This window comes from Mesocricetus auratus, unplaced genomic scaffold (assembly GCF_017639785.1).
Source record: "Mesocricetus auratus isolate SY011 unplaced genomic scaffold, BCM_Maur_2.0 Super-Scaffold_6730, whole genome shotgun sequence".
Classification (NCBI taxonomy): domain Eukaryota; kingdom Metazoa; phylum Chordata; class Mammalia; order Rodentia; family Cricetidae; genus Mesocricetus; species Mesocricetus auratus.
In genome coordinates, this window is record NW_024429184.1 from 108,937,722 (window position 1) to 108,957,627 (window position 19,906).

At 39.4% G+C, this 19,906-nt stretch overlaps 1 protein-coding gene across 1 annotated transcript in view; it reads left to right on the top strand.

Moving 5' to 3' along the window:
- The window catches only part of Pggt1b (protein geranylgeranyltransferase type I subunit beta), a 38,511-nt gene extending 19,171 nt beyond the window's left edge, over positions 1-19,340 (top strand). Inside the window, exons 6-9 of the mRNA XM_005069147.4 lie at positions 1,007-1,052; positions 3,563-3,747; positions 5,661-5,769; positions 12,010-19,340. Coding sequence (XP_005069204.3) covers positions 1,007-1,052; positions 3,563-3,747; positions 5,661-5,769; positions 12,010-12,191 — 522 coding nt within the window. The 3' untranslated portion in view covers positions 12,192-19,340. The remainder of the gene's footprint in view (positions 1-1,006; positions 1,053-3,562; positions 3,748-5,660; positions 5,770-12,009) is intronic.
- The last annotated feature ends 566 nt before the right edge of the window (positions 19,341-19,906 follow it).

Below are 19,906 nucleotides of genomic sequence, written 5' to 3' on the forward strand. Positions count from 1 at the left end.
ATTGGTCATGATCGTGATGTACGGTTTCTATTTATATAAATATTTGTAGACTAAAGAGCTTATATATTACACAGTTAGTGTACTGTGTTTATGAGGATTTGAATCTTTTTATTATTATTTGAACTGTGGAAACTGGGACTGTCCTGGGGCTGAGCAAGTCAAGACTTGTAGGGGTGAGCCCCACAAAGCTATCCACCCTAGGGGCGGGGATAAGGAAATTTAGGATAAAAGGAAGTGAAAGAGAAAGAATCTCTCTTCTTCTCCTTCCTCCTCTGGAAAATGGATGTGCTTCTGACCCTCCATCCTTTGTGTGTAAGTTCTTATTCTGGTAAATAAAAATATTATATTCCCTATTGCCTTGGCCTCACTCGTCAAAGACGGCCTGTATTTTTACTCTTAGGATGATCTTTCTCTTAGATCGCGACTTCAGGTCAGGGTTACACTGAGCAGTAGCTCTCCTTCTTCTCCCTCAGATTTCCTCACAAATTACCATTGATCTTGTAATCGGTTATCAGAGCTGGTTGGCTAGGTTTGATACTGTTTTTGTAGGCAAGTAATCCGAAACTTAGGAATATCTCTACATAGTTTGAGTTGTAGAAATTTTATTGATCGTATTGTTTTGATTTTGGGGGATATGTGAGGTCTTTGAAACTTAGTTGGCGGTTATCCCCAGTAAGCTGAAAGTGTCTCAGACTAGATTTATTTAATGGCTGAAGTTGAGTAGGCGTGAAGTCCTCGTGTTTTCATTCTGTCTACTCACATGGAAGAGTGAGGGTTGGGCTTGGAGATTGTCATTGATTGCTGTATACTTCCCAGATGCACCTCTCTGGGGGTTTGGCTGCTAACCCAGAGAAGAATGGAGACTGCAAAATGTTCACGTCTACTTCTCTGGAGGAAGTACCTACTGTAGAAGATATAAAAGAGATCAAAATAGCTTTGTTTTGGCAACTTATCTATTATTATAATTATTATTTCTCCATTAAACTAAACTGTTTTTCTTTTTCAGTCGTATGACAACGGGCTGGCACAGGGAGCAGGACTTGAATCTCATGGTAAGACTTCTTAAATGATTGTATAGTTTTAAAATAGCACCTTGTATCTTCAGCACAATTTGTAATATCAGATATGTGCATTAAGGTTAAACTTATTAAAGTAATTTAGCTACTGCTCTGTAGTAACCATCATTTGGTAATTTTGGTAATTTAAATATCATCTCATTTAGTTGGGATACCAGGCCTCTGTTGCCAGGCTTCTTTGTAAGTGATAGGTTCAGTCAGAAAGGCCAAGCCACTATGACGATTAAAAGGAAAAGGACCTGTTACAGGAATGTGTCTTTTCCTACTTGTGCTAGTTGATTGTTGCTGGGACAGAATACCTGACAAACAACTGTGGGAGAAGGGGTTTGTTTTGACTGTCAGTTACGGGCACAGTCCATGGAGAAGTCATGGTGACAGGAGATGGAGACGAGGCATCACACCTGCAGGTAGGAAGCAGGGAGATGAACGCTGCTGTGGAATGGTGTTCTCGCCAGAGTGGGCCTTCCCCTCAGCTAAAATAATGGAGAAACGTAAATGAAATCCTATCAAATTGACAACTGGAATTAGCCATTGCACCGCTCACCGGGAGCCTGGACTGGACTCTCAGGAGCAGAGTGACTGCTGGAGTAGCACGCCTGCCTGTGCTCAGAGCTCACCCTGGGCTGTGGAGAGACCACTGGCGCTCTCTCGCGCCTGCTGCCTCTCTGCTGTCTTTCTTTGTTTAGGGCCTGTGATCATTGTGCCTGCTTCTGCTTGTATCCCTTTGTTTGGGTTTTACCTTTCCATTCATTGTTTCAGTGTAACTTGTTAGGTGAAACTTGGTCATTTGTCAGTGTTTATCCATTAGACTGTAAATGAGTCTTTCCATCTGATCTCCTGAGCTCACCTCCATTATACTTGTAACACTTGTGTGAGTTGAATCGATTGTCCTCTGTGGCACTTTGTATCCCGTGCGTGGAAAGTTGAGTTTGAAGTGTCTGTTTCTGCTTACTGGTATTCTGACTTTTTCAGGAGTGTTTATTCCTTTCTCCTCAGTCTGAATATGTAATATTGGGTTGGGGTTGGGGGATTTTCTTTTTTCTCATTTTTCTAAGTCTGTTGTCTCATTACTGTCCTTTACTTGGTCTGGATATGTAATCAGAGAGACTGACCAGGCAAATGGTGACCAACCGTGATCATCAAGTGTACTGCTCACTTTATCTCACTAATTTACCAGGAGCAGACACTTTGAGGTATAGTTTTAATGTTCTGTAAAAATTGAGCTATCTGAGTTTGCTCAGGCAAAATTATTTTTGTCTCTAAAGATTCCTAATAGGAAGCTCATATAAATTAATTTGATTCTGTGATTCTTTTTAATTATCTCTACTTCTTAATCCAGAACAGAAATGTTAACTCTTTGGTATTAATTTCCTTTGAACACCAAGCTCTTGCGAACTTACTTATCTTTTTTTTTTTTTTTGGTATGGTGTTTAAGTATGGAATTAGCCTGTTTATATGCCTCTGTACTTAGTTTCCATCTGTACCTCTGACTACATGCTTGTTAACTACCTCAAGTTCCATGTTTGAGAGGACAGATTCTTCCCAATAACTACCAAACATGAATGCTTGTAGCATTCATAAAACTAACAAAGCCATTAAACAATGAGTTTACTCTGCATAGAACCTATGCTACTGCCCCTGCCTTTAAATCTCTTGTGTAGTAATTGTTAGTATTCAGGCATCTGTATTGGCCTATCCTTGGGGTTCTGACAGGACACGCCCTCAGCTGCAGCCACTAAGAGCACCACCTGTGCACATTCACTATGTTCCCTTTTAAAAGGGCCCTGTGTCCCTGTCCCTTTCCCTCTCTCTCTCCCTCTCTCTTCCTTTCCCTCCCTTCCTCTCCTCCTTTGCCTCTCCTCCTTCTCCCTCCCTCCCTCTCTGCCTCTCTTCTCTTCTGCTGTTCCTGTCTCCAGAGGCTGCTCTCCCCTCTCCCCCCCTTTCCATTTGCTTTCCCCTAATAAAAAGCTCTCCACATGAGCTCTGTCAAATGGCATCTTTCTCAAGTGCTGCTTTTTTTTTTTTTAATTACAACAATAATGCCTAGCTCCATGTAAATACTGCTTTGCTGTATTGGGCAGGGAGTAATCAGAAGAAAAGTCTGTATAGAAGCCATTTGCTTTTCAAATAGTTTGAATTCTCAGTTACCTCCCTGAATGCAGAACCCGTGGACATAAAGGAACTTAAAAACAAGACTTGAGGGGTTTGTTCTGGTGTAAATCCTGTAATTTGGAACAGAGTCCTTGATCTTGGTCCAAGCTCAAAAGTACAATGTCCTTTATAGCTTTAAATTAGTTTAAATTTTATTCTGCTTTATCAGTTGATATGGAAGACTTCACTGTTTAGTGTTTTGAGTTCTGTGTTAAATTTTATTTCACTGTCCTATAGGCTAACAGGACCATTCCCCTTCTCCCAATATTTTATACAGCTCTCTTAGGCCTATAGACACCTGAGCAGAAGTTTACAGTTTGTGTTTTGATCATCAGGAGGATCCACCTTTTGTGGCATTGCGTCACTGTGCCTGATGGGCAAACTGGAAGAAGTTTTTTCAGAAAAAGAACTAAACAGGATAAAGAGGTGGTGTATAATGAGGCAGCAGAATGGATACCATGGAAGACCTAATAAGCCCGTTGACACCTGTTACTCATTCTGGGTGGGAGCAACTCTAAAGGTAAGAGAGGCCATGGAATTGAGGCACCTAAGCCCTTGATAGTTATATACCCTTAAAACTTGTGGAGGACTTGTTACGTACACATGAGGCCAGGCACCTTGTTAATAAAGCTGACTAGAACGTGTACAGCAGGGATTGTTCTGGGAGTCATACCCAAAAATAGGGAGTTAATTTAAAAGGTAATTGTAGGACATTTGCTGGAAATTCATTTAACGTTTTTCTTTCTTTCCTTCCTATTGTTTGTTTTGCCTAAAACTTCCAAATTTCATTGATTGGACTTGCTACGTAAAGTCACTGAGCTGTTATCTCCATCATTTGCATCTTGAAATGTGAGATGTTCTGACTATAACAAGAGTTTGTGTTCATCTTGTGTGTAATATCCTGTTTTTTCCCTCATGTGTGTGGTTGAAAGGAATCTGAAAAGAGACTGGTTTAAAATGAAGGTAATATCCTATCTGTTTACTTCTAACACCACTTTAAAAATGTCTGTACTGTTTTTAGTCATGAAAATTGCAGACATACTTAAAATAGAGTAGGTAGTGTAATGGGCTCCATGCATCGCTCATGCTTCAGTATGGTTCCAAAGCAGCTGTCCGTCACCAATTGCATGTACACTGCTCCCAATAACTGTGTTGACTTCAAGACAGCCTTGTCTTGTTGTCTGCAGAGTCATAAATATGTTCTCTAAATGAAAATAACTCAAGAAAACAACACACTAGTGTCAGTACCACATCTAAAAATGAGCCATAATTGCTCTCCACACTAATATCACTTGGTGATGGTGGTGTTTCCTGTTACATCACACCGGAAGCCCCCAATACTAAGCTGTCTCCTTTTGGTCACAGGGCTCTGAGTTGTCAAAGCTGGTTGTTCCATTACAAAGTTCTGTGAACTTTTCTTTCATTGTGTGAGCTATAGCTTAGTATGCTTAGAAGTTTAACCATTTGTATATAATCCACTAGTAATAGTGATGTCCAAAATAATATGTAACTACCACTGCCATTGTGTATATGGCCTCTGGTCCTATCCGGAGTGTCTCTCTGTCCTCTCCCCCAGCCTCCTGTAGTCACTGTTGTATGTGTTATCTTCATGTATCATTTCAGGGAAATCTCATCATGTTGTTATAATAACTGAGCAAAGTAACTTAAAAAGGAAAGATTGGATTAGGCTTAGAGTTCTGGGAGTTAGGGAGGGCCTGGCCACAGGACCCGGGAGTGACTGGTCACATTTGTCCTCAATCATGAAACACAGCAGTCCAAGATCTTAGCCTGGGGAAATAGTGTGCCCACAATGAGGGAAGGGGAATCCCATCTCAGTTAACCTAATATTGATAGTTCCTCACAGACACAGACACACCCAGAGATTTGCCACTAGTTGACTTTAGATCCTGTTGACATTGTAAGTCATCACACTCATATAAATGCAATAATGCAACATTTCTTCTTTTCTTCCTTATTTCCCATAGCATAATGTTAGGAGCCATCCATTTTGTATATATAAAAATTTCCTTTTTATGTCTGAGTAATGTTCCTTTCTCTCTGCCTCTATGTTTTTCTCTGTCTCTCTGTCTTTCTGTCTCTCTGTGTGTCTCTGTCTGTCTTTCTCTTTCTGTCTCTGTCTGTCTCTCTCTCTATATATATGTGTGTGTGTGTGTGTATAATTTTAGTAGAAAATTACTGAATCCATAGGTGTGCCTGGGTATAAGTCATATCTTGACAATATTAAACCTTCTTGCTAATAAGCTTGCTAAGAAAATAAAAGATAACTGTAGCTGGCTAATTTAAGTGCTCAGGTCCCCAGAGATTTGCTGTGAGAGCTAGAGAAAAACCTATCCCTATGATCAATAGCTGAAATGTGACCCACAAGCCAATAGGAAGTTTTGTGCCTGTTAATTTTTGTCATTTTATTTTTAGCTTCTGAAAATTTTCCAGTACACTAACTTTGAGAAGAACAGGAATTACATCTTATCAACTCAGGATCGCCTTGTGGGGGGATTTGCCAAATGGCCAGACAGTCATCCAGGTAATTACATTTGGCTTGAATCTAAAGCAGCATGGGTTTTACTTCTTGAGTAGATCTGGTAAGTGTATGTCTTCTTCAGAAATTGTAATCGATAGAAAATATTACCACAGTTCTCACATTACAGTAAATATACATTTTGTAAAAGATTATGTCTGCAGGCCAGTGAAATGGCTCAGTTGGTAAATATACCAGCTGCCAGACCTGGTGACCTGGTTTCAGTTCCCAGAACCAACATGGTAGAAAGGGAGAACCAACCCCTATGTTGTCCTTTGACCTCTACATGTGCATAAATCTATAATACCCACACCCAAAATAAAAAGCATAAAGATATTTAAGACAAATTTAAGGCATGAGTAGCATGAAGAGAGGGCAAATGGTCAGGAAGGTATGCATCCCCTATGCCCCCAATACTTACAAATGTTTTCTTTCATGTGCAAAAGTAAGGCAGATGCTCTGAATGGGTCCTATTCAAAACTAGGCATTATTTGGCTCATCTAAAACATCAGGGTTATTAGCTGTGACTTCAGAATCATTAACTGTGACTCAAGCTAATGGTATTCTAATTTGCTTTTCTGTTGCTGTAGTAAAACTTTAACTAGAAGCAACTTGAAGAGGAAAGGGTTTATTTGGCTTATTCAGCTAGGTTACAATCCATCATTGAGAGAAGTCACTTAAGAGACACTTGTCTACTGGCTCACTCTCTGCCTTGTACTGTCTTCTGTTCAGGCTAGCTAGTTAGCTTGCTTGCGTTTTTGTTTGTTTGTTTGCTTGTTTTTTGACATTTTGACATAGGGTTTCTCTGTGTAGCCCTGGCAGTTCTGGAACTCACTCTGTAGATCAGACTGATCTCAAACCCAATGCCTGCCTCTGCTTCCCAAGTGCTAGGATTAAAGGCATATACTACCACCTTTGGCCAAGCTAACTTTGTTATACAGCCCAGGATCACCTGCCCAGGGATGTTACCAACCACAGTGGGCCCTCCTTCACCTGTCAGCACTCAAGACAATTACCCACAAACATGGCAGCAGGACAATTTGAACAAGACAATTCTTCAGTTGAGTGATTCTAGATTATTTCAAGTTAGTAAAGCTAACCAGGACACTGAGTCCTGCGGGAAACAAGAATGACTTTTAAGTTTTAAAAAAATTCTCAAAGCCAAATTCATCAACACATTAAAAAATACTGCTCAAGGGCTTGAATGTAGCTAGTTACTAGAGTGCTTAGCATGTATGCAACCCTGGATTTGATCTCTCTAGCACATGTAAACCAGATGTGATGATGCATGCTTGTAATACCACCTCATAAAAAGTGAAGGCAGGAGAATCAGAAGTTCAAGGTCATCTTTGGAAATACATTGAGTTTGAGCCCAGTCTGTCATACATGAGACCCTGCTTTACAGAACATTCATGTACCATGAGCAAATAGACTTCATTCTAGGAATGCAATGACAGTTCAACACACACATCTATAAATATATTATATCCCATAATTAAAACTCAAAAATAGATGTCACAAGATCATCTCAATACATGCAGAAAAGACTTTGACACAGTCTAACATTGCTTTGTGATAAAAGCCCTGAAGACGCATGGAATAAAAGAGATGTAATTCAACATAATAAAGACTGTGCAGAAGCCGGGCGGTCGTGGTGCACGCCTTTAATCCCAGCACTCGGGAGGCAGAGGCAGGCGGATCTCTGTGAGTTCGAGGCTGGGCTGGACCGACAGCCTCCAAAACAATACAGAGAAACCCTGTCTCGTAAAAAACAAAAAACAAAAAAAGACTGTGCAGAGCACAGCTTCAACTAACATTGAAAAACTCAAAGCATTTCTGCTAAAATTAGGGACTTTCTCCAATCTTTAGGGTTTTAAATTCTTACCTAGAGCAAGGAAATAATGCCAGCAATTGACAAGATCTCATGAAATTAAATTCTTTCTGTGCAACAGAGGAAACAGTATATCAAATAGTGCCTACAGAATGGGAAAGTATCTTCACTAGTCATACTTCTGAAAGAGAATTAATATCTAACATACATAAAGAACTTAGAAACCTAAATACCAAAAATGCCAAACAACCCAGGTTCAGCATCATTAGTCATTGGGGAAATGTAAAAGTACATCCAGATTCCCTCTCACCTTAATCAAAGTGGCTGTTCTTATAACAAATAACAAGAACATAAATGATTCCATCCACTATGGAGAGCAGACTAAAACTCGGTCTATCATTTGACCCAGTTGTACCAATTCTGGATGTATACCCAAAGAACTGTAAGGTAACAAGAGAGGCTTCAGTAACCTTGTGTCCTCAATAGCTAAGTTATTGACCCAGACTAGGTGTCAATCAACAGACAGATGGGTAAAGAATGTGGTATATGTACCCAATGCAGTTTATTCAGAATGATATTACATTGTTGATAGAAAATGGATGTAACTGGAGATCCTCATATTAAGCAGAATGCACCGGCTCATACATAACTGTCCCTGTTCTCCCTCACTTGGGATCCTTGGCTTTATCGACATAGGAGATGATTCATATGCATATGACATAAAGCAGAAGAGACTGTCAGGTTGGGGAGAAAGGAGGGTACACGTAATATGTGTCAATGAGCATGTACTTACTATGTACAGTGAACATATACTAACTTAATAAACTTTCTCAAATCCTGAATAGACAGGTATTCCTTGCTGCCTATATTATTATCCTCCGAATTTTGGCAGTTTCAGTTAGCTTTTTTTTTTGTCTAAGACAGGGTCTTACAGTGTAACCCCAGATGGCCTGGAATTCACTGATCAGGATGGCCATAAGCACACAGAGATAGATCCCTTGCCTCTGCTTCCCAAGTGCTAGGATGAAAGGCCACTACTGTGGGTTTGGTTAATTTATTTAGATGAGTACCATAATTTCTGACTTCTCATGCTTCCTACCTAAAATGCTCTAGACCGTATGACTGACACTCAAAAATTAGCACCCCTCCCTAGTGTCCTTCCCAGTTTTTACTCACCCCACTTAGGTTTTACTCGAGCAAAATGAGCCTGTTGCAGCTTGTCTATAAAAATCACTGCTAAAGTAATTGGCAGTACTGGCATGGTTGATTAACATATTATTGGAGGATTAGCTATAACATACATACCTAGCTCCAAGGCATGGGCATTGCAGCACAGTCATAGAGTTGTGGCCTTGATTATCATAGCATTGGGAAGTGCTCTTCTGCTCATCTCTATAGAGCTTCTGTTCTTGGAGTGTGTACTTGAGTCAAAATGTAAAGAAGAGGCTCAGGAGACCATATTTTTGTGCTCACAGTAAAATGACACCTGCCTCCCCCCAATGTAAAACAGTCTTTCTTAGAGAAAACATTGACTGCTTCAGAGGCATGCCCAATATATGGTCTCACAAATCAATTTTCAAAACAAAATACAGTTTTGAGGATTTTGGTATGTATAACACATAGCTGTAAATATGTTTGATGTCTTAAGAGATCTGGTGATTATTTTGGTCCTGGTGCCATCTTTTTTTGCTGTCAGTCTGGCAATGTTTTAACAAATAATGGAAATAAGAAATGCAATCTTTTGGAAAGCATCTCATATATTCGAAAATACCAATTATTTCTGGTATCATGGAGTTTTATTTTGTGGGCCTTTTGTTCAGTTGCTTTAGTTTTTGAGACAGGGTCTTATGATGTGGCCTAGGTTACTCTTGAACCCACCATATAGCCAGAGATGATCTTGAGTCTTGATTCTCCTGCCTTTGCCATCCAAGTGCAGGCTTCAAGGTGTGGACCACCACCAGACTTAGCTTCCCAGTTCCATGTTTCAGGGGAAATTTATGAAGCTTTTTTTTCTAGAGAGATTGGTTGCTAAGTTTAGTGTTTGTATCCTCACGTGGGTGTGCTGATGACTTAGAGACCTGTGTCCCTGGAACCTGCATACTGTCACATCGAGGGTCTGAGGGCAGGGCCTCCTTAGTGAGCCTTTAGGAGAACCATCAGATGAGTGCCTTAACTTGCTTTTAGTAAAATTGGTAGCAAATTCGGCACCAGGACCTTTATTATTTTTGTGGAGAATGCCTTTGGCTTATTAAAGGAAGTATATAACAGTACCGACAGATGAGGGGTTTGGGTTTTGGATTCTTTGGGCAGTTTTAATGATTTGAAGTTTGAAATTAAGTACTGATTTCTGACTTTTAGAAAACTTCTTTTGAGAAAAAAATCTTAATATGGAGAGATTTAGATTTTATACATGATCCAATTTATATTATTCTCAATTTGTGTTATATTCCTTGCTAGTCACCTTTATGTATGTGGAATATTTTGCCTTTATTTTTGTCTGTACACCACATGCTTGCAGCACCTGCAGATGCCAGGAAAGGTATCAGAGCCCCTGGAATTGGAGGCACAGATGGTTGTGAGCTGTGGTTGCTGCAACTCTGAAAGAGCATCCAGTGCTCTTTAACTGCTGAGCTGTCTTTCCAGCCCCTTCTTTTACGTTTTCATTACCTTGAAAACTTTCTGGTTTCTAAACAAGGTTAATACTGCTTTATTCACCTTGTAACTTTAGAGTAACTATAAAAAACAGGGATTTTTTTTTCTTTTTTTTTACTCTGAAAGTTAGAGGAAAGTGAGCCAGAGTTAGACCTGGTAAGATGTTCTGAATTTCAGTAGCTCTAGGATCTTAAATGCTAGCCATTTCAAAAATAGAAAAGTATTCTTGGTTGCTATGAAACTTTTTTGTAGTGTTAGTGTAACTACAGAGTTCAGAGCACTTCTGAGGTCTATATAAGGTTCTCAGGCAGACAGAGGCCATGTGTTTTCATGAAGCAGAGGCTTGTGTCTCCCTGGAATTGGGGGACTAGTGAGGTTAGGTAGGGCAGAGGGGTCGTCACATAGAAAGTGAGTCTGTGAGGACAGTCAGGGCAGAAACGGCACAGTTCTCCAGGTGGACTCTTCACTCTGTTTACTCCACACAGTGTTGGTGTATGCTTAGGACTTGTTTACTCCACACAGTGATAGTGTATATTTAGGAGTTGTTTACTCCACACAGTGTTGGTATATGCTTAGGACTTGTTTACTCCACACAGTGATAGTGTATATTTAGGAGTTGTTTACTCCACACAGTGTTGGTGTATGCTTAGGACTTGTTTACTCCACACAGTGATAGTGTATATTTAGGAGTTGTTTACTCCACACAGTGATAGTGTATATTTAGGAGTTGTTTACTCCACACAGTGATAGTGTATATTTAGGAGTTCTGTTTACTCCACACAGTGATAGTGTATATTTAGGAGTTCTGTTTACTCCATACAGTGTTGTTATATGCTTAAGAGTTCTGTTGACTCCACACAGTTTTGGTGTATGCTTAGGAGTTGTTCACTCCACACAGTGATCTATATTTAGGAGTTCTGTTTACTCCACACAGTGATGGTGTATGCTTAGGAGCTGTTGGGACAAAGCTCGGGTGGGACAACAGGTGTTGCTGCTGTTTTTGTTTTCATTTTTAGAAAACTTTCTAGGACTCTGGTTATAGCTCAGTGGTGAAGGGTGATGTACTTACCATTTGGTAGGCCCTTGGTACACTTAGCACCATAAAGACAAAATTGAAAATGAAAGGAAAATTTTCTTTCGTAATATGAATTTTTTTTCCTCGATATTTTGTGGTCAGCAGAAGGCATCGCTATTCAAATCCTTAGAGAACATGGGCAAGAAAGTCATGTGATATGTTCCTCTTATTGTAATTTAAAAAGTAGTATGAGGAAAAGATACCATGCAACAGAGCTCACGTTAAAGGGTTTTTTATTAGGGGAAAGGAAATGGGAAAAGAGGGGAGGGGAGGGGATACCAGCCTCTGGAGACAGGAGCAGCAGAAGAGAAAAGAGAGGTGTGGGGGGGGCGTGACAGATAGGCAGAGAGGCAGAGAGAGAAGGGACAGACAGAGAGAGAAGAGAAAGATGGGAGGTGGGCTGAGCCCCTTTAAAAGGGAATGTGGTCCTCTTAGTGGCTGCTCCTGAGGGCATATCCTGTCAGAACCCCGAGGGCAGGCCAATAAAGATGCCTGAATACTAACACCTCTAATAGTAATTTCAGTAATACAATACATGATTTTGATTGGCTTTTTAAAATGGTACTTGAAATTGAGACTAGTTCTTTCAAAAAGTAGTATTCTAATTTTTTTATGTCATGATTAGCAGTGGACACTTTGCAGTATGTGCAAATAAGAATGCTGATCATGGTTCTAAATGCCTTTTCAGATGCCTTGCACGCGTACTTCGGGATCTGTGGCCTGTCTCTAATGGAGGAGAGTGGGATCTGTAAGGTTCATCCTGCTCTCAATGTAAGCACACGGACTTCTGAGCGCCTCCGAGATCTCCATCAAAGCTGGAAGACCAAGGACTCTGAAGAGTGCCCGGAGAGTGTCCACGTTTCCACTTGAGTGACCCTGGGGATGAATGGGCTTGTAGCATAACTGTAGCTCAAGGTTAAAAGCCATGTGTAACCAAGTGTGCTCTTTTCTAAGGAGTAGTCTTAAGTCAAAGCTTGTACTGCTAACACTGTAGGATGTGGTCTTGAATTTTGACCACTGTACCAGATTTCAAGAAAGTCCTTGTTGAAGTTTGGACCTCAGCACGACTCTGTTGTGGTTCTTAAATGTTTATACTGTTTTTGAGAAGTTTCTTGGGGCAGATTAATATATATATTAATGTAGGTCATTTTCTTAAAACTCTTCAGTACAAGTTCTGGCTTACAGAATGGACACAAATATTCAAGTTTACACTTCATATGGCATTGATAATCTTCAGGTGAGCATTTAGTGGTCACTTAAAAATCTCTACTGCTGATGGTAAGATTTGCTTTATTGAATTAAGTATCTGGGATTATTCTCTAAAAATAGATGGTCTCAATTTTCTTCAAGAATAACATATTTTGTGTTATTCTTAAGATGTGCCAACTAGACTTGTGTAACCTATACAGATGAAATTAAAAGTTCATAGTAAGAAGAAATAGACTTAACTAATACTATAGTTTTCTAAAGAGAGAGTACTACATAATTGAGGGAGAAGAAAATGAACTGTGTAATTATGAAAGAGAATGTTCTGTGTTGTGTGTCTTTATAAGAGGTTTCTTGGGTGAGTACCTGTCATGTTCTGTTTTAATCCCAAATCATTGACTGCCTTTTGTCAGGGGCAAGGGAGGAAATAATCTTTGCTATCTAGGAAAAAAACACTCAGTGTTCTATTCTTCTGAGGTTCACAACATTGTAAATTATACGATTACAACTAAGTTCTTTTTAGTTGGTTGGATGTTTTCTTTTTTCTTTTCCTTTTTTTTTTTCCAGTGTTTTGTAGCCGCTATAGTTAGCTGCTTTATCTCCCATTCACCAGGTTGAGCATCTTAATCCAAAATTCAGTATCTGGGCTAGGCACAGTGAGTGGTGCACACCTTTAAGGTCAGCACTCAAAAGGCAGAGGCAGGCTGATCTCTGTGAGTTCAAGGCCAACCTACTTTATGTAATAAGTTCTAGGCTAACCAGAGTTACATAGTGAGACCCTGTCCTGAAAAAACAAAATGAAAACAGCAGCATTAAAAATAATAAAATCCATTATTTGAAATGCTCCAGAATCTATAAATTTTTCATTGACAGAATGACAGAATTGGGAAATTCCACCACTTCCTGCAACAGGTCACATGTGAATTTCAGGGACACTGTAAATAGCATATAAAACTACTTGAATCAACTGAGTGAAGTGTATGAAATAAATGCACTTCCATCCACAAGGTAAAGTATGTGTATTCCAAAATCTGAAAACAGAATCTAAAATCTGAAACATTACTTTTGGTTCCAAGCATTTTGGATAGTGATACTCAACCTGTAAATAATTTTCTAATGTTTTCAAGTTTGATAAATCTTTAAATACAGACAGAACCACTGAAGTATACATAGTCATTTATATTTTTATATTTTTGGCTAAGTGGGAGGGAAATATATCCATCTAGAGGGGATAAACTGGTTTTACTTATTCATTGTCTTGTTTTAGTGTCTCAATTCTGTGAACTGACAACCAAAAGAAGCTGGTATAAAATCCTTTGTTAGCAATCACTTGTCAACAAATCACATCCATGACTTGATGACAAGAGGAAATGTCTTCACTAAAAGAAATAGGTGTGTTACCCTTGCTAGTAATAAAAGTTGTATTATTAATCTACAGACATCATTGTAAAAACTAAATTATTAGTGTCACTGGGTAGATAATAGCATTTTCATTATTTCCTAAACTAAAGAGACATTTCCTTAATACAAATACTTGTAAAGGGAAACCTATCATATGATTAAAAATAATATATCACTTATGGGCATGCTAGTTTTAGAATTGAGTTTGCAAAGTCAAATAAAACAGTGCTGGGATCTAGCCCACTGCCTGGTGTTCACAAGGCCATGGGTTCCCTGACTTTGATCCTTGGCCCCAAAGCTAACAAACCAACCAAATCCTTATTAGAAATAACTCTTCCAGTGGTGGGGAGAAAAGCTTTCCAGCAATGTTATCCTCCCACACCTTATTCCAGTTGCTTCTGTTTAAATCTAAGCAAATAACAACAATGCTGTCTCCAACTGAGTTATTTCTTAGACATTAAGACCTGAAACAATGTGTATGAAAGTGCACTAGGTGTGTATCAGGAGCCAGGGTTTTTCCTGAGTTGCTGCCAATTTGTTAGAAGGTAAGAAAATTGATTATTAATAAATAGAAGATTTATAACATAAAAGTAATTTATATTTTCAAACTCGAGTGATTTACTGGCAAAGAAATATTAATGGCAGAATAATTATAATATACTGTAAGAGGCAAGGTTCCATGTGACACTTTATAGACCAATGAATGTCTTTCATAGAAACATATCAGCCAAAAGAGACTGAGTTGTTTTGAAGTATGGAAAAACTATTTCTAGTTTTTCCTAAATAGTCGTGTCTAAGAAGCTGTTTATTACTAAAATAAATTTCACGTGTAATCTGTTCTCTAGCAGTAGTGGCGTAGTAAGAGGAGAAACATGACGCTCAGAAGTGCAGCTCAGCATGGTTCCCTCTTATCCAGCCTCTCTCCGTCTCCTCTGTTGTACTTTTGAAGAGCAGTAGAAGAAACATTTATTTATCACCTCCAGTTTCAGGTTTGACCTGTAACACTTGTTTTTATTAGAGTTTTAAATAGGTATTTATAAGTAATAAAGTCCAATTTTAAAATTTGCTGACAATGGTCATAATTTGAAGTGTCAGACCTGATAGTATTTGATAAACTGAGTGATGAGGGGTTCATCTGAAGCAAGATGACTTGAGGTTTAAAGCACCTATCTGCCCGTTGTGGCCATGAGCTTGGACCCAATTCCTCTATTGGTAAAATGATGTAAGCAATAGAATTTCATTCACTAGGCTGATTCAGGATTAAATGAGGTAGTATATTAAAAAGCACTTTGCACAGCAGGTTTCTAATTATACTTTCATATGACGGTAAAAGTGTTTTTTAAGTTTCAATAGAAATCTTAACATAGTTTAAACTGAAGGAAGATGCTGCCAACAGTAGTTTTTTAGCTTTCCCCATAAGTAACAGAAGGAATATCAAGTCATTGCAAAACTAAACTAGGTGACAGGTGGCACCCCTGTGAGCTTCAGAATACAAGTGAAAGAACAAATGTGACCTGCATGGTTTCACCCCAGGGTTTCTCCTTCTGTGCAGAGGATATGGGAGAGAAGCAGCTGGGCTCTGAAGCCCTGCAGGTTGAGAAGCTGTGGTGCTGCCTTGTTTTCACTACAGAGGGCAGTGGGCCAATGTGAAAATAAAGGCTGAAACTGGGAAGCGCTCTACAGAATCCTGTCAGCGGTCTGTGAGTGTGAGGCAGTGGAGGATGTCTTGATAACAGTAGATAGAGCAGCCTGGTCTGATGCTGTGTATGTTTTGAGATTAATGAGGCAAAGCACAACACTGGTTAGAAAGTACTAGAATTAGGATCCAAACTGGACAGGATAGGCATGGGCATAAAGGAGAGATAGCTAAAATAAATGTTGGGAGGAAAGATCTGTAGACGCAGATGCATAAATACAGGCCTGCACAATCATTTGAGTCACAGAAAGGAAGGGTGCTGGGAAGATGGAGCCATTTCTGGAGCAGCCCACCCTTCTAAACAATGACTTAAAGAAAAGAGCAGGTGAGCATTCTGTTCCCAAAGTTAGAGCGGTGTCCGCCCAGACGAGTAAACCTGACCAAGGCCCCTGAAATCTTGAGAAAGTCAGTGACAACAGCATAGAGTTTTTGTGGTGACACATATGGTCTCAGAATTGGAGCAGGGAGCAAAATAAAACCAAGCAGGGAAAGGAGGCAGAAAGATAAAAGCAAAAGGCAATTAGTCTAAAGGTAAGAAATGCAGAAGCCCCTTCTTTGGCATGGCAAGGATGCTCAGGGAGATAGCCCACTAGCGAGCCTCTTAAGACACCGGAGGAGCATGTAGGGAAGCTTAAATGACAAGGGAAAAGGCAGTAAGCACACTGATTTCAACTTTTCTTAAAGGTGTAGTTTTTAGAGCAAAGTGCAAATTGATAAAATCGAATGCAGAGAATACAACTACCATAGGGAAATGCAAATAAAAGACCATTGTGCAATCCTGCAAGACTGAAGAATCTCAGCATTGCTTTAATAATTCCAGAGACTAGAAAAGGGATCTTGAATATTAAATTACTAAAGAAAAGAAAATTATTTCTTTGTAGAGTTGGTGTAATGACATTAATTTTAAACCACAACAAAGATTACTCAAAAAAGGGAAGTTCTAGGTCATTCAGACTTGCTAATATCTCCACAGACTGTGGCGATAGCTCTATTAGTGTTTGCCACTTAATCATGAAGACCTGGATTTGATCCCAGCACCCAAGGGAAAAACTGGGCTTGATGTTGAACGCTTGTTCCCAGCATTGAGAAACAGGCAGATGACTGGGGCTTGTTGGCTAGCCACCCCAGCCTAAGTGATGAGCACCAAGTCCCCGTGATAACCCCTGCTTAGAGAGTAAGGTGAGACAGGTGAGCTGTTTCAATGGGTAGAGGCTCTTGCTACACAAGCCTGACGATCTGAGTTAGATTTCCTAGAATCCATGTAAAGGTGGAGTGAGAAAACCAACTCCACAGAGTTGTCCTGTGGCTTCATGCATGCATGACACATGTGCCCACACACACAAGTAATGATAAATTTAAAACCTAACATGAAAATCTGAAGAACAACTGAGGTTGATTTCAGGCCTCCACACACCTGGAAACACAAACATAAATATCAATACAAATTATTGATTTGTTAGGCCCACAACCTGGTAGCACTTGGAGGAGGGAATAAAATCGCAGCTTGGTTGAGTTTGTATTAGGAATACAAGGATAATTCAGTTGTAGACAATCTTAATATGGTGTTAAAGAAAAGACCATTTGATTTGGTAGAGTTAAGCACTCATATCAGAAACTATTACAAACTTTTCTAACCTTGCATCTCTACTGTAGAGGCAAGCATCCTCCCATTGAATCCAAAGAGCCTTTCTTACAAAGCCAAAACAAGACTCTGCCTACTGTCTCCCTGTCTCCCTTACAACTTAACACCACACGAGAACTTTCAGCCAAGGAACTTAGCACAAAGACATGAGTCAGGAAGAGTCCAAACTGGGCAGATAGGATCATCTACTTGAAAAATCCAAAGGTATTTGTTGAGACACCAAACCATAAAAGAACTTAATTGGCAGCAGTAGTTAATGTGCAGGCAGCATAAGGACTGCATTTCCACAGTTCCACACGATGGAGCCAAGTGTTGTCAGAAATCACCTCTTTCAGCCACCTCCTCCCTCTCCAAAAGCAAGTGCTATCAGAGCTCACAGTGAGCTTTCTATAAGTGCAACCATGTGGTGTACACTGTCTTACTTGGCTTCTTTGCCCTAGAAAAGAATACAAGGGCTCTCTGGTGCTGGTTACATGGGTGCATTCATTTTATGAGTATTTACCAAGCTGTACCATCAATCGTGCTTTGTGTACTGTTCTATGTGTGTAAATACAATTCAATAAAAATGTTTAGTTAAAAAAAAAGACTTCACAGATATATCTACATAAACCTAAACCATTTAGAAGACATACCTCAAGATCTCTGTGATTGCTGGGATACAAAAGACTCATGTATGAACTCATTCAGATATGTTCATATATCTACATAAGAAAATCCTGTTTTAGATAAAAACTCTTGGGAGACAATAGTCTGGAACAAGAGTGTGCCTTGTTGTTAATAGGAAGACAGCATCAAACAATTTTCTTGGGTTAGTTTGTAAATGTAATGCCACTGCAATAAATGCTATGCTTGTTGTCACTTGAGAGAACATATTAGACTAGTCATTAAAACTGAGAAAGTGAGGAGAAACCAGCCGTGCCAGACACAGAGTGTGTTGGCAAAAGTTATCAATTGAATGCGTACACACTTTGCTCATAACTACAGGTTTAGATTATGTGCTTCAAGGATCTTCCAGTGTGTAAGCATAGCAGAGAAGACATTGTTTATGATGCATTCATACAGTGCAATACTATACAAGTGTTAAGATAAACACCATAGTGTTTGTAATATATTGCAAAATGAACCAAAAATTTGGTATTAAATAATAGTGTGATAAACAAGGGGAATGGAATGTTAGAATAGTCCCAGCAGCACATTAGAATAAAGGCATCATCTGAAATCAGTGAGAAAAGGAACTTAATTGAGTGCCTAGTTACCTAAGCAACTCTGTAACTGTTCACATATTAACAAATTCTTGAAGAATGTATAGTTTCATCTATCTCAAAGCTTTGCATGTTGCTCTATGCACTAAGATACTGTATATTCTATATTTTAAGTTTTAATCATTCAATGATATGGATGTCTTTTAATATGTGGATTAACAGGCCTAAGTTGTCATTATTGGTGACTTGTTTTTCACAGTTACAAATATGTTGCAAGATGCTTGGGAATGTATTTTCACACTCCCTAGTAGGTAAATTTATGGATATGGAATTGTTAGGACAAACTTTTGCACATTTTAAATTCTGGTAGCTCTTGAGAAGTTGCTTCCTAAGAAGCTTCCAAGGCATCTGCGAAAATAATCTGCTAGCTAGTTCTCAAATTTTCTGTGTAGCTGAAGATGACCTTGAACTTCTGATCTTCCTGCCTCTGGTTCTAAGCTGCTGGGATTACAGGCCTGCACCACCATGCCCAGTCTCCATAGTGCTAGGGATTGCATTTAGGGCTTTGTCATGCTAGACCAGAATTCTACTAAGAGGTCCTTAGTTTGTTTCTAACTTCAGCATGTTCCTATAAACATTGATTGATTATTGCAGGGTTCCCACAAAATAAATTTCTGGGCCCAAGGATATGTGTTTGAAAAATATTGGTACTTACTGTTACATTGTCCTGTACAAACTGCATTAACTCACCAACCAGATACTATGTTTGTGCATATTTTCTGCCGCATTGGAATCTGTCAGCTTTAAGAGTTTACTCTGGTTGGGGGAAATGGTAACCCCTTGTTACAAATACACAAAACACATTCTGATAAGTTTGTGTAATATTGAGTGCTGAGTTTATATGCCTGTAAGTAAGATCAGAAAATTGTCTCTACTTTAATAGGACTTAGAACAATGGTTTCTAATGTGTGATTTCCAGACAGAAGCATTTACATCAACAAAATTAACAGTTACTGCTACTTCTCCTCCCCCCCTTAATAAATAAATGTATAAAGAATTAAGTTAGCTTATGTTGAAATAGCAACAGTGGATGTCTCACACCTGAGGGCCTGAGACTCGGTAGTTGCTTAGTTTAAGAGGCTGGTGCCTCAATCGTCCCAATGTGGGGCCAGAAGCATGGAAGCTTCCTGGAGAGACATTGGTTCTAAGTCAGCAACTGAAGCCTAGAATCACCGGTTCTAACATCAGTGAGGGAATCAGCAGCAACAACAGGGTGAATCAGCTGGGGGTCAAGAGAAAAGGTCAGTGGAGCAAATGGTGAATCCTCCTGGAGCATCTCATAAAATCACGTTTCCTGCTTCTGCTGACTGGGAGACCGCACAGGGTGACACATGTCTGTTTTCACCGGCTTCTGACTGATTCTGATGCACATTGAAAT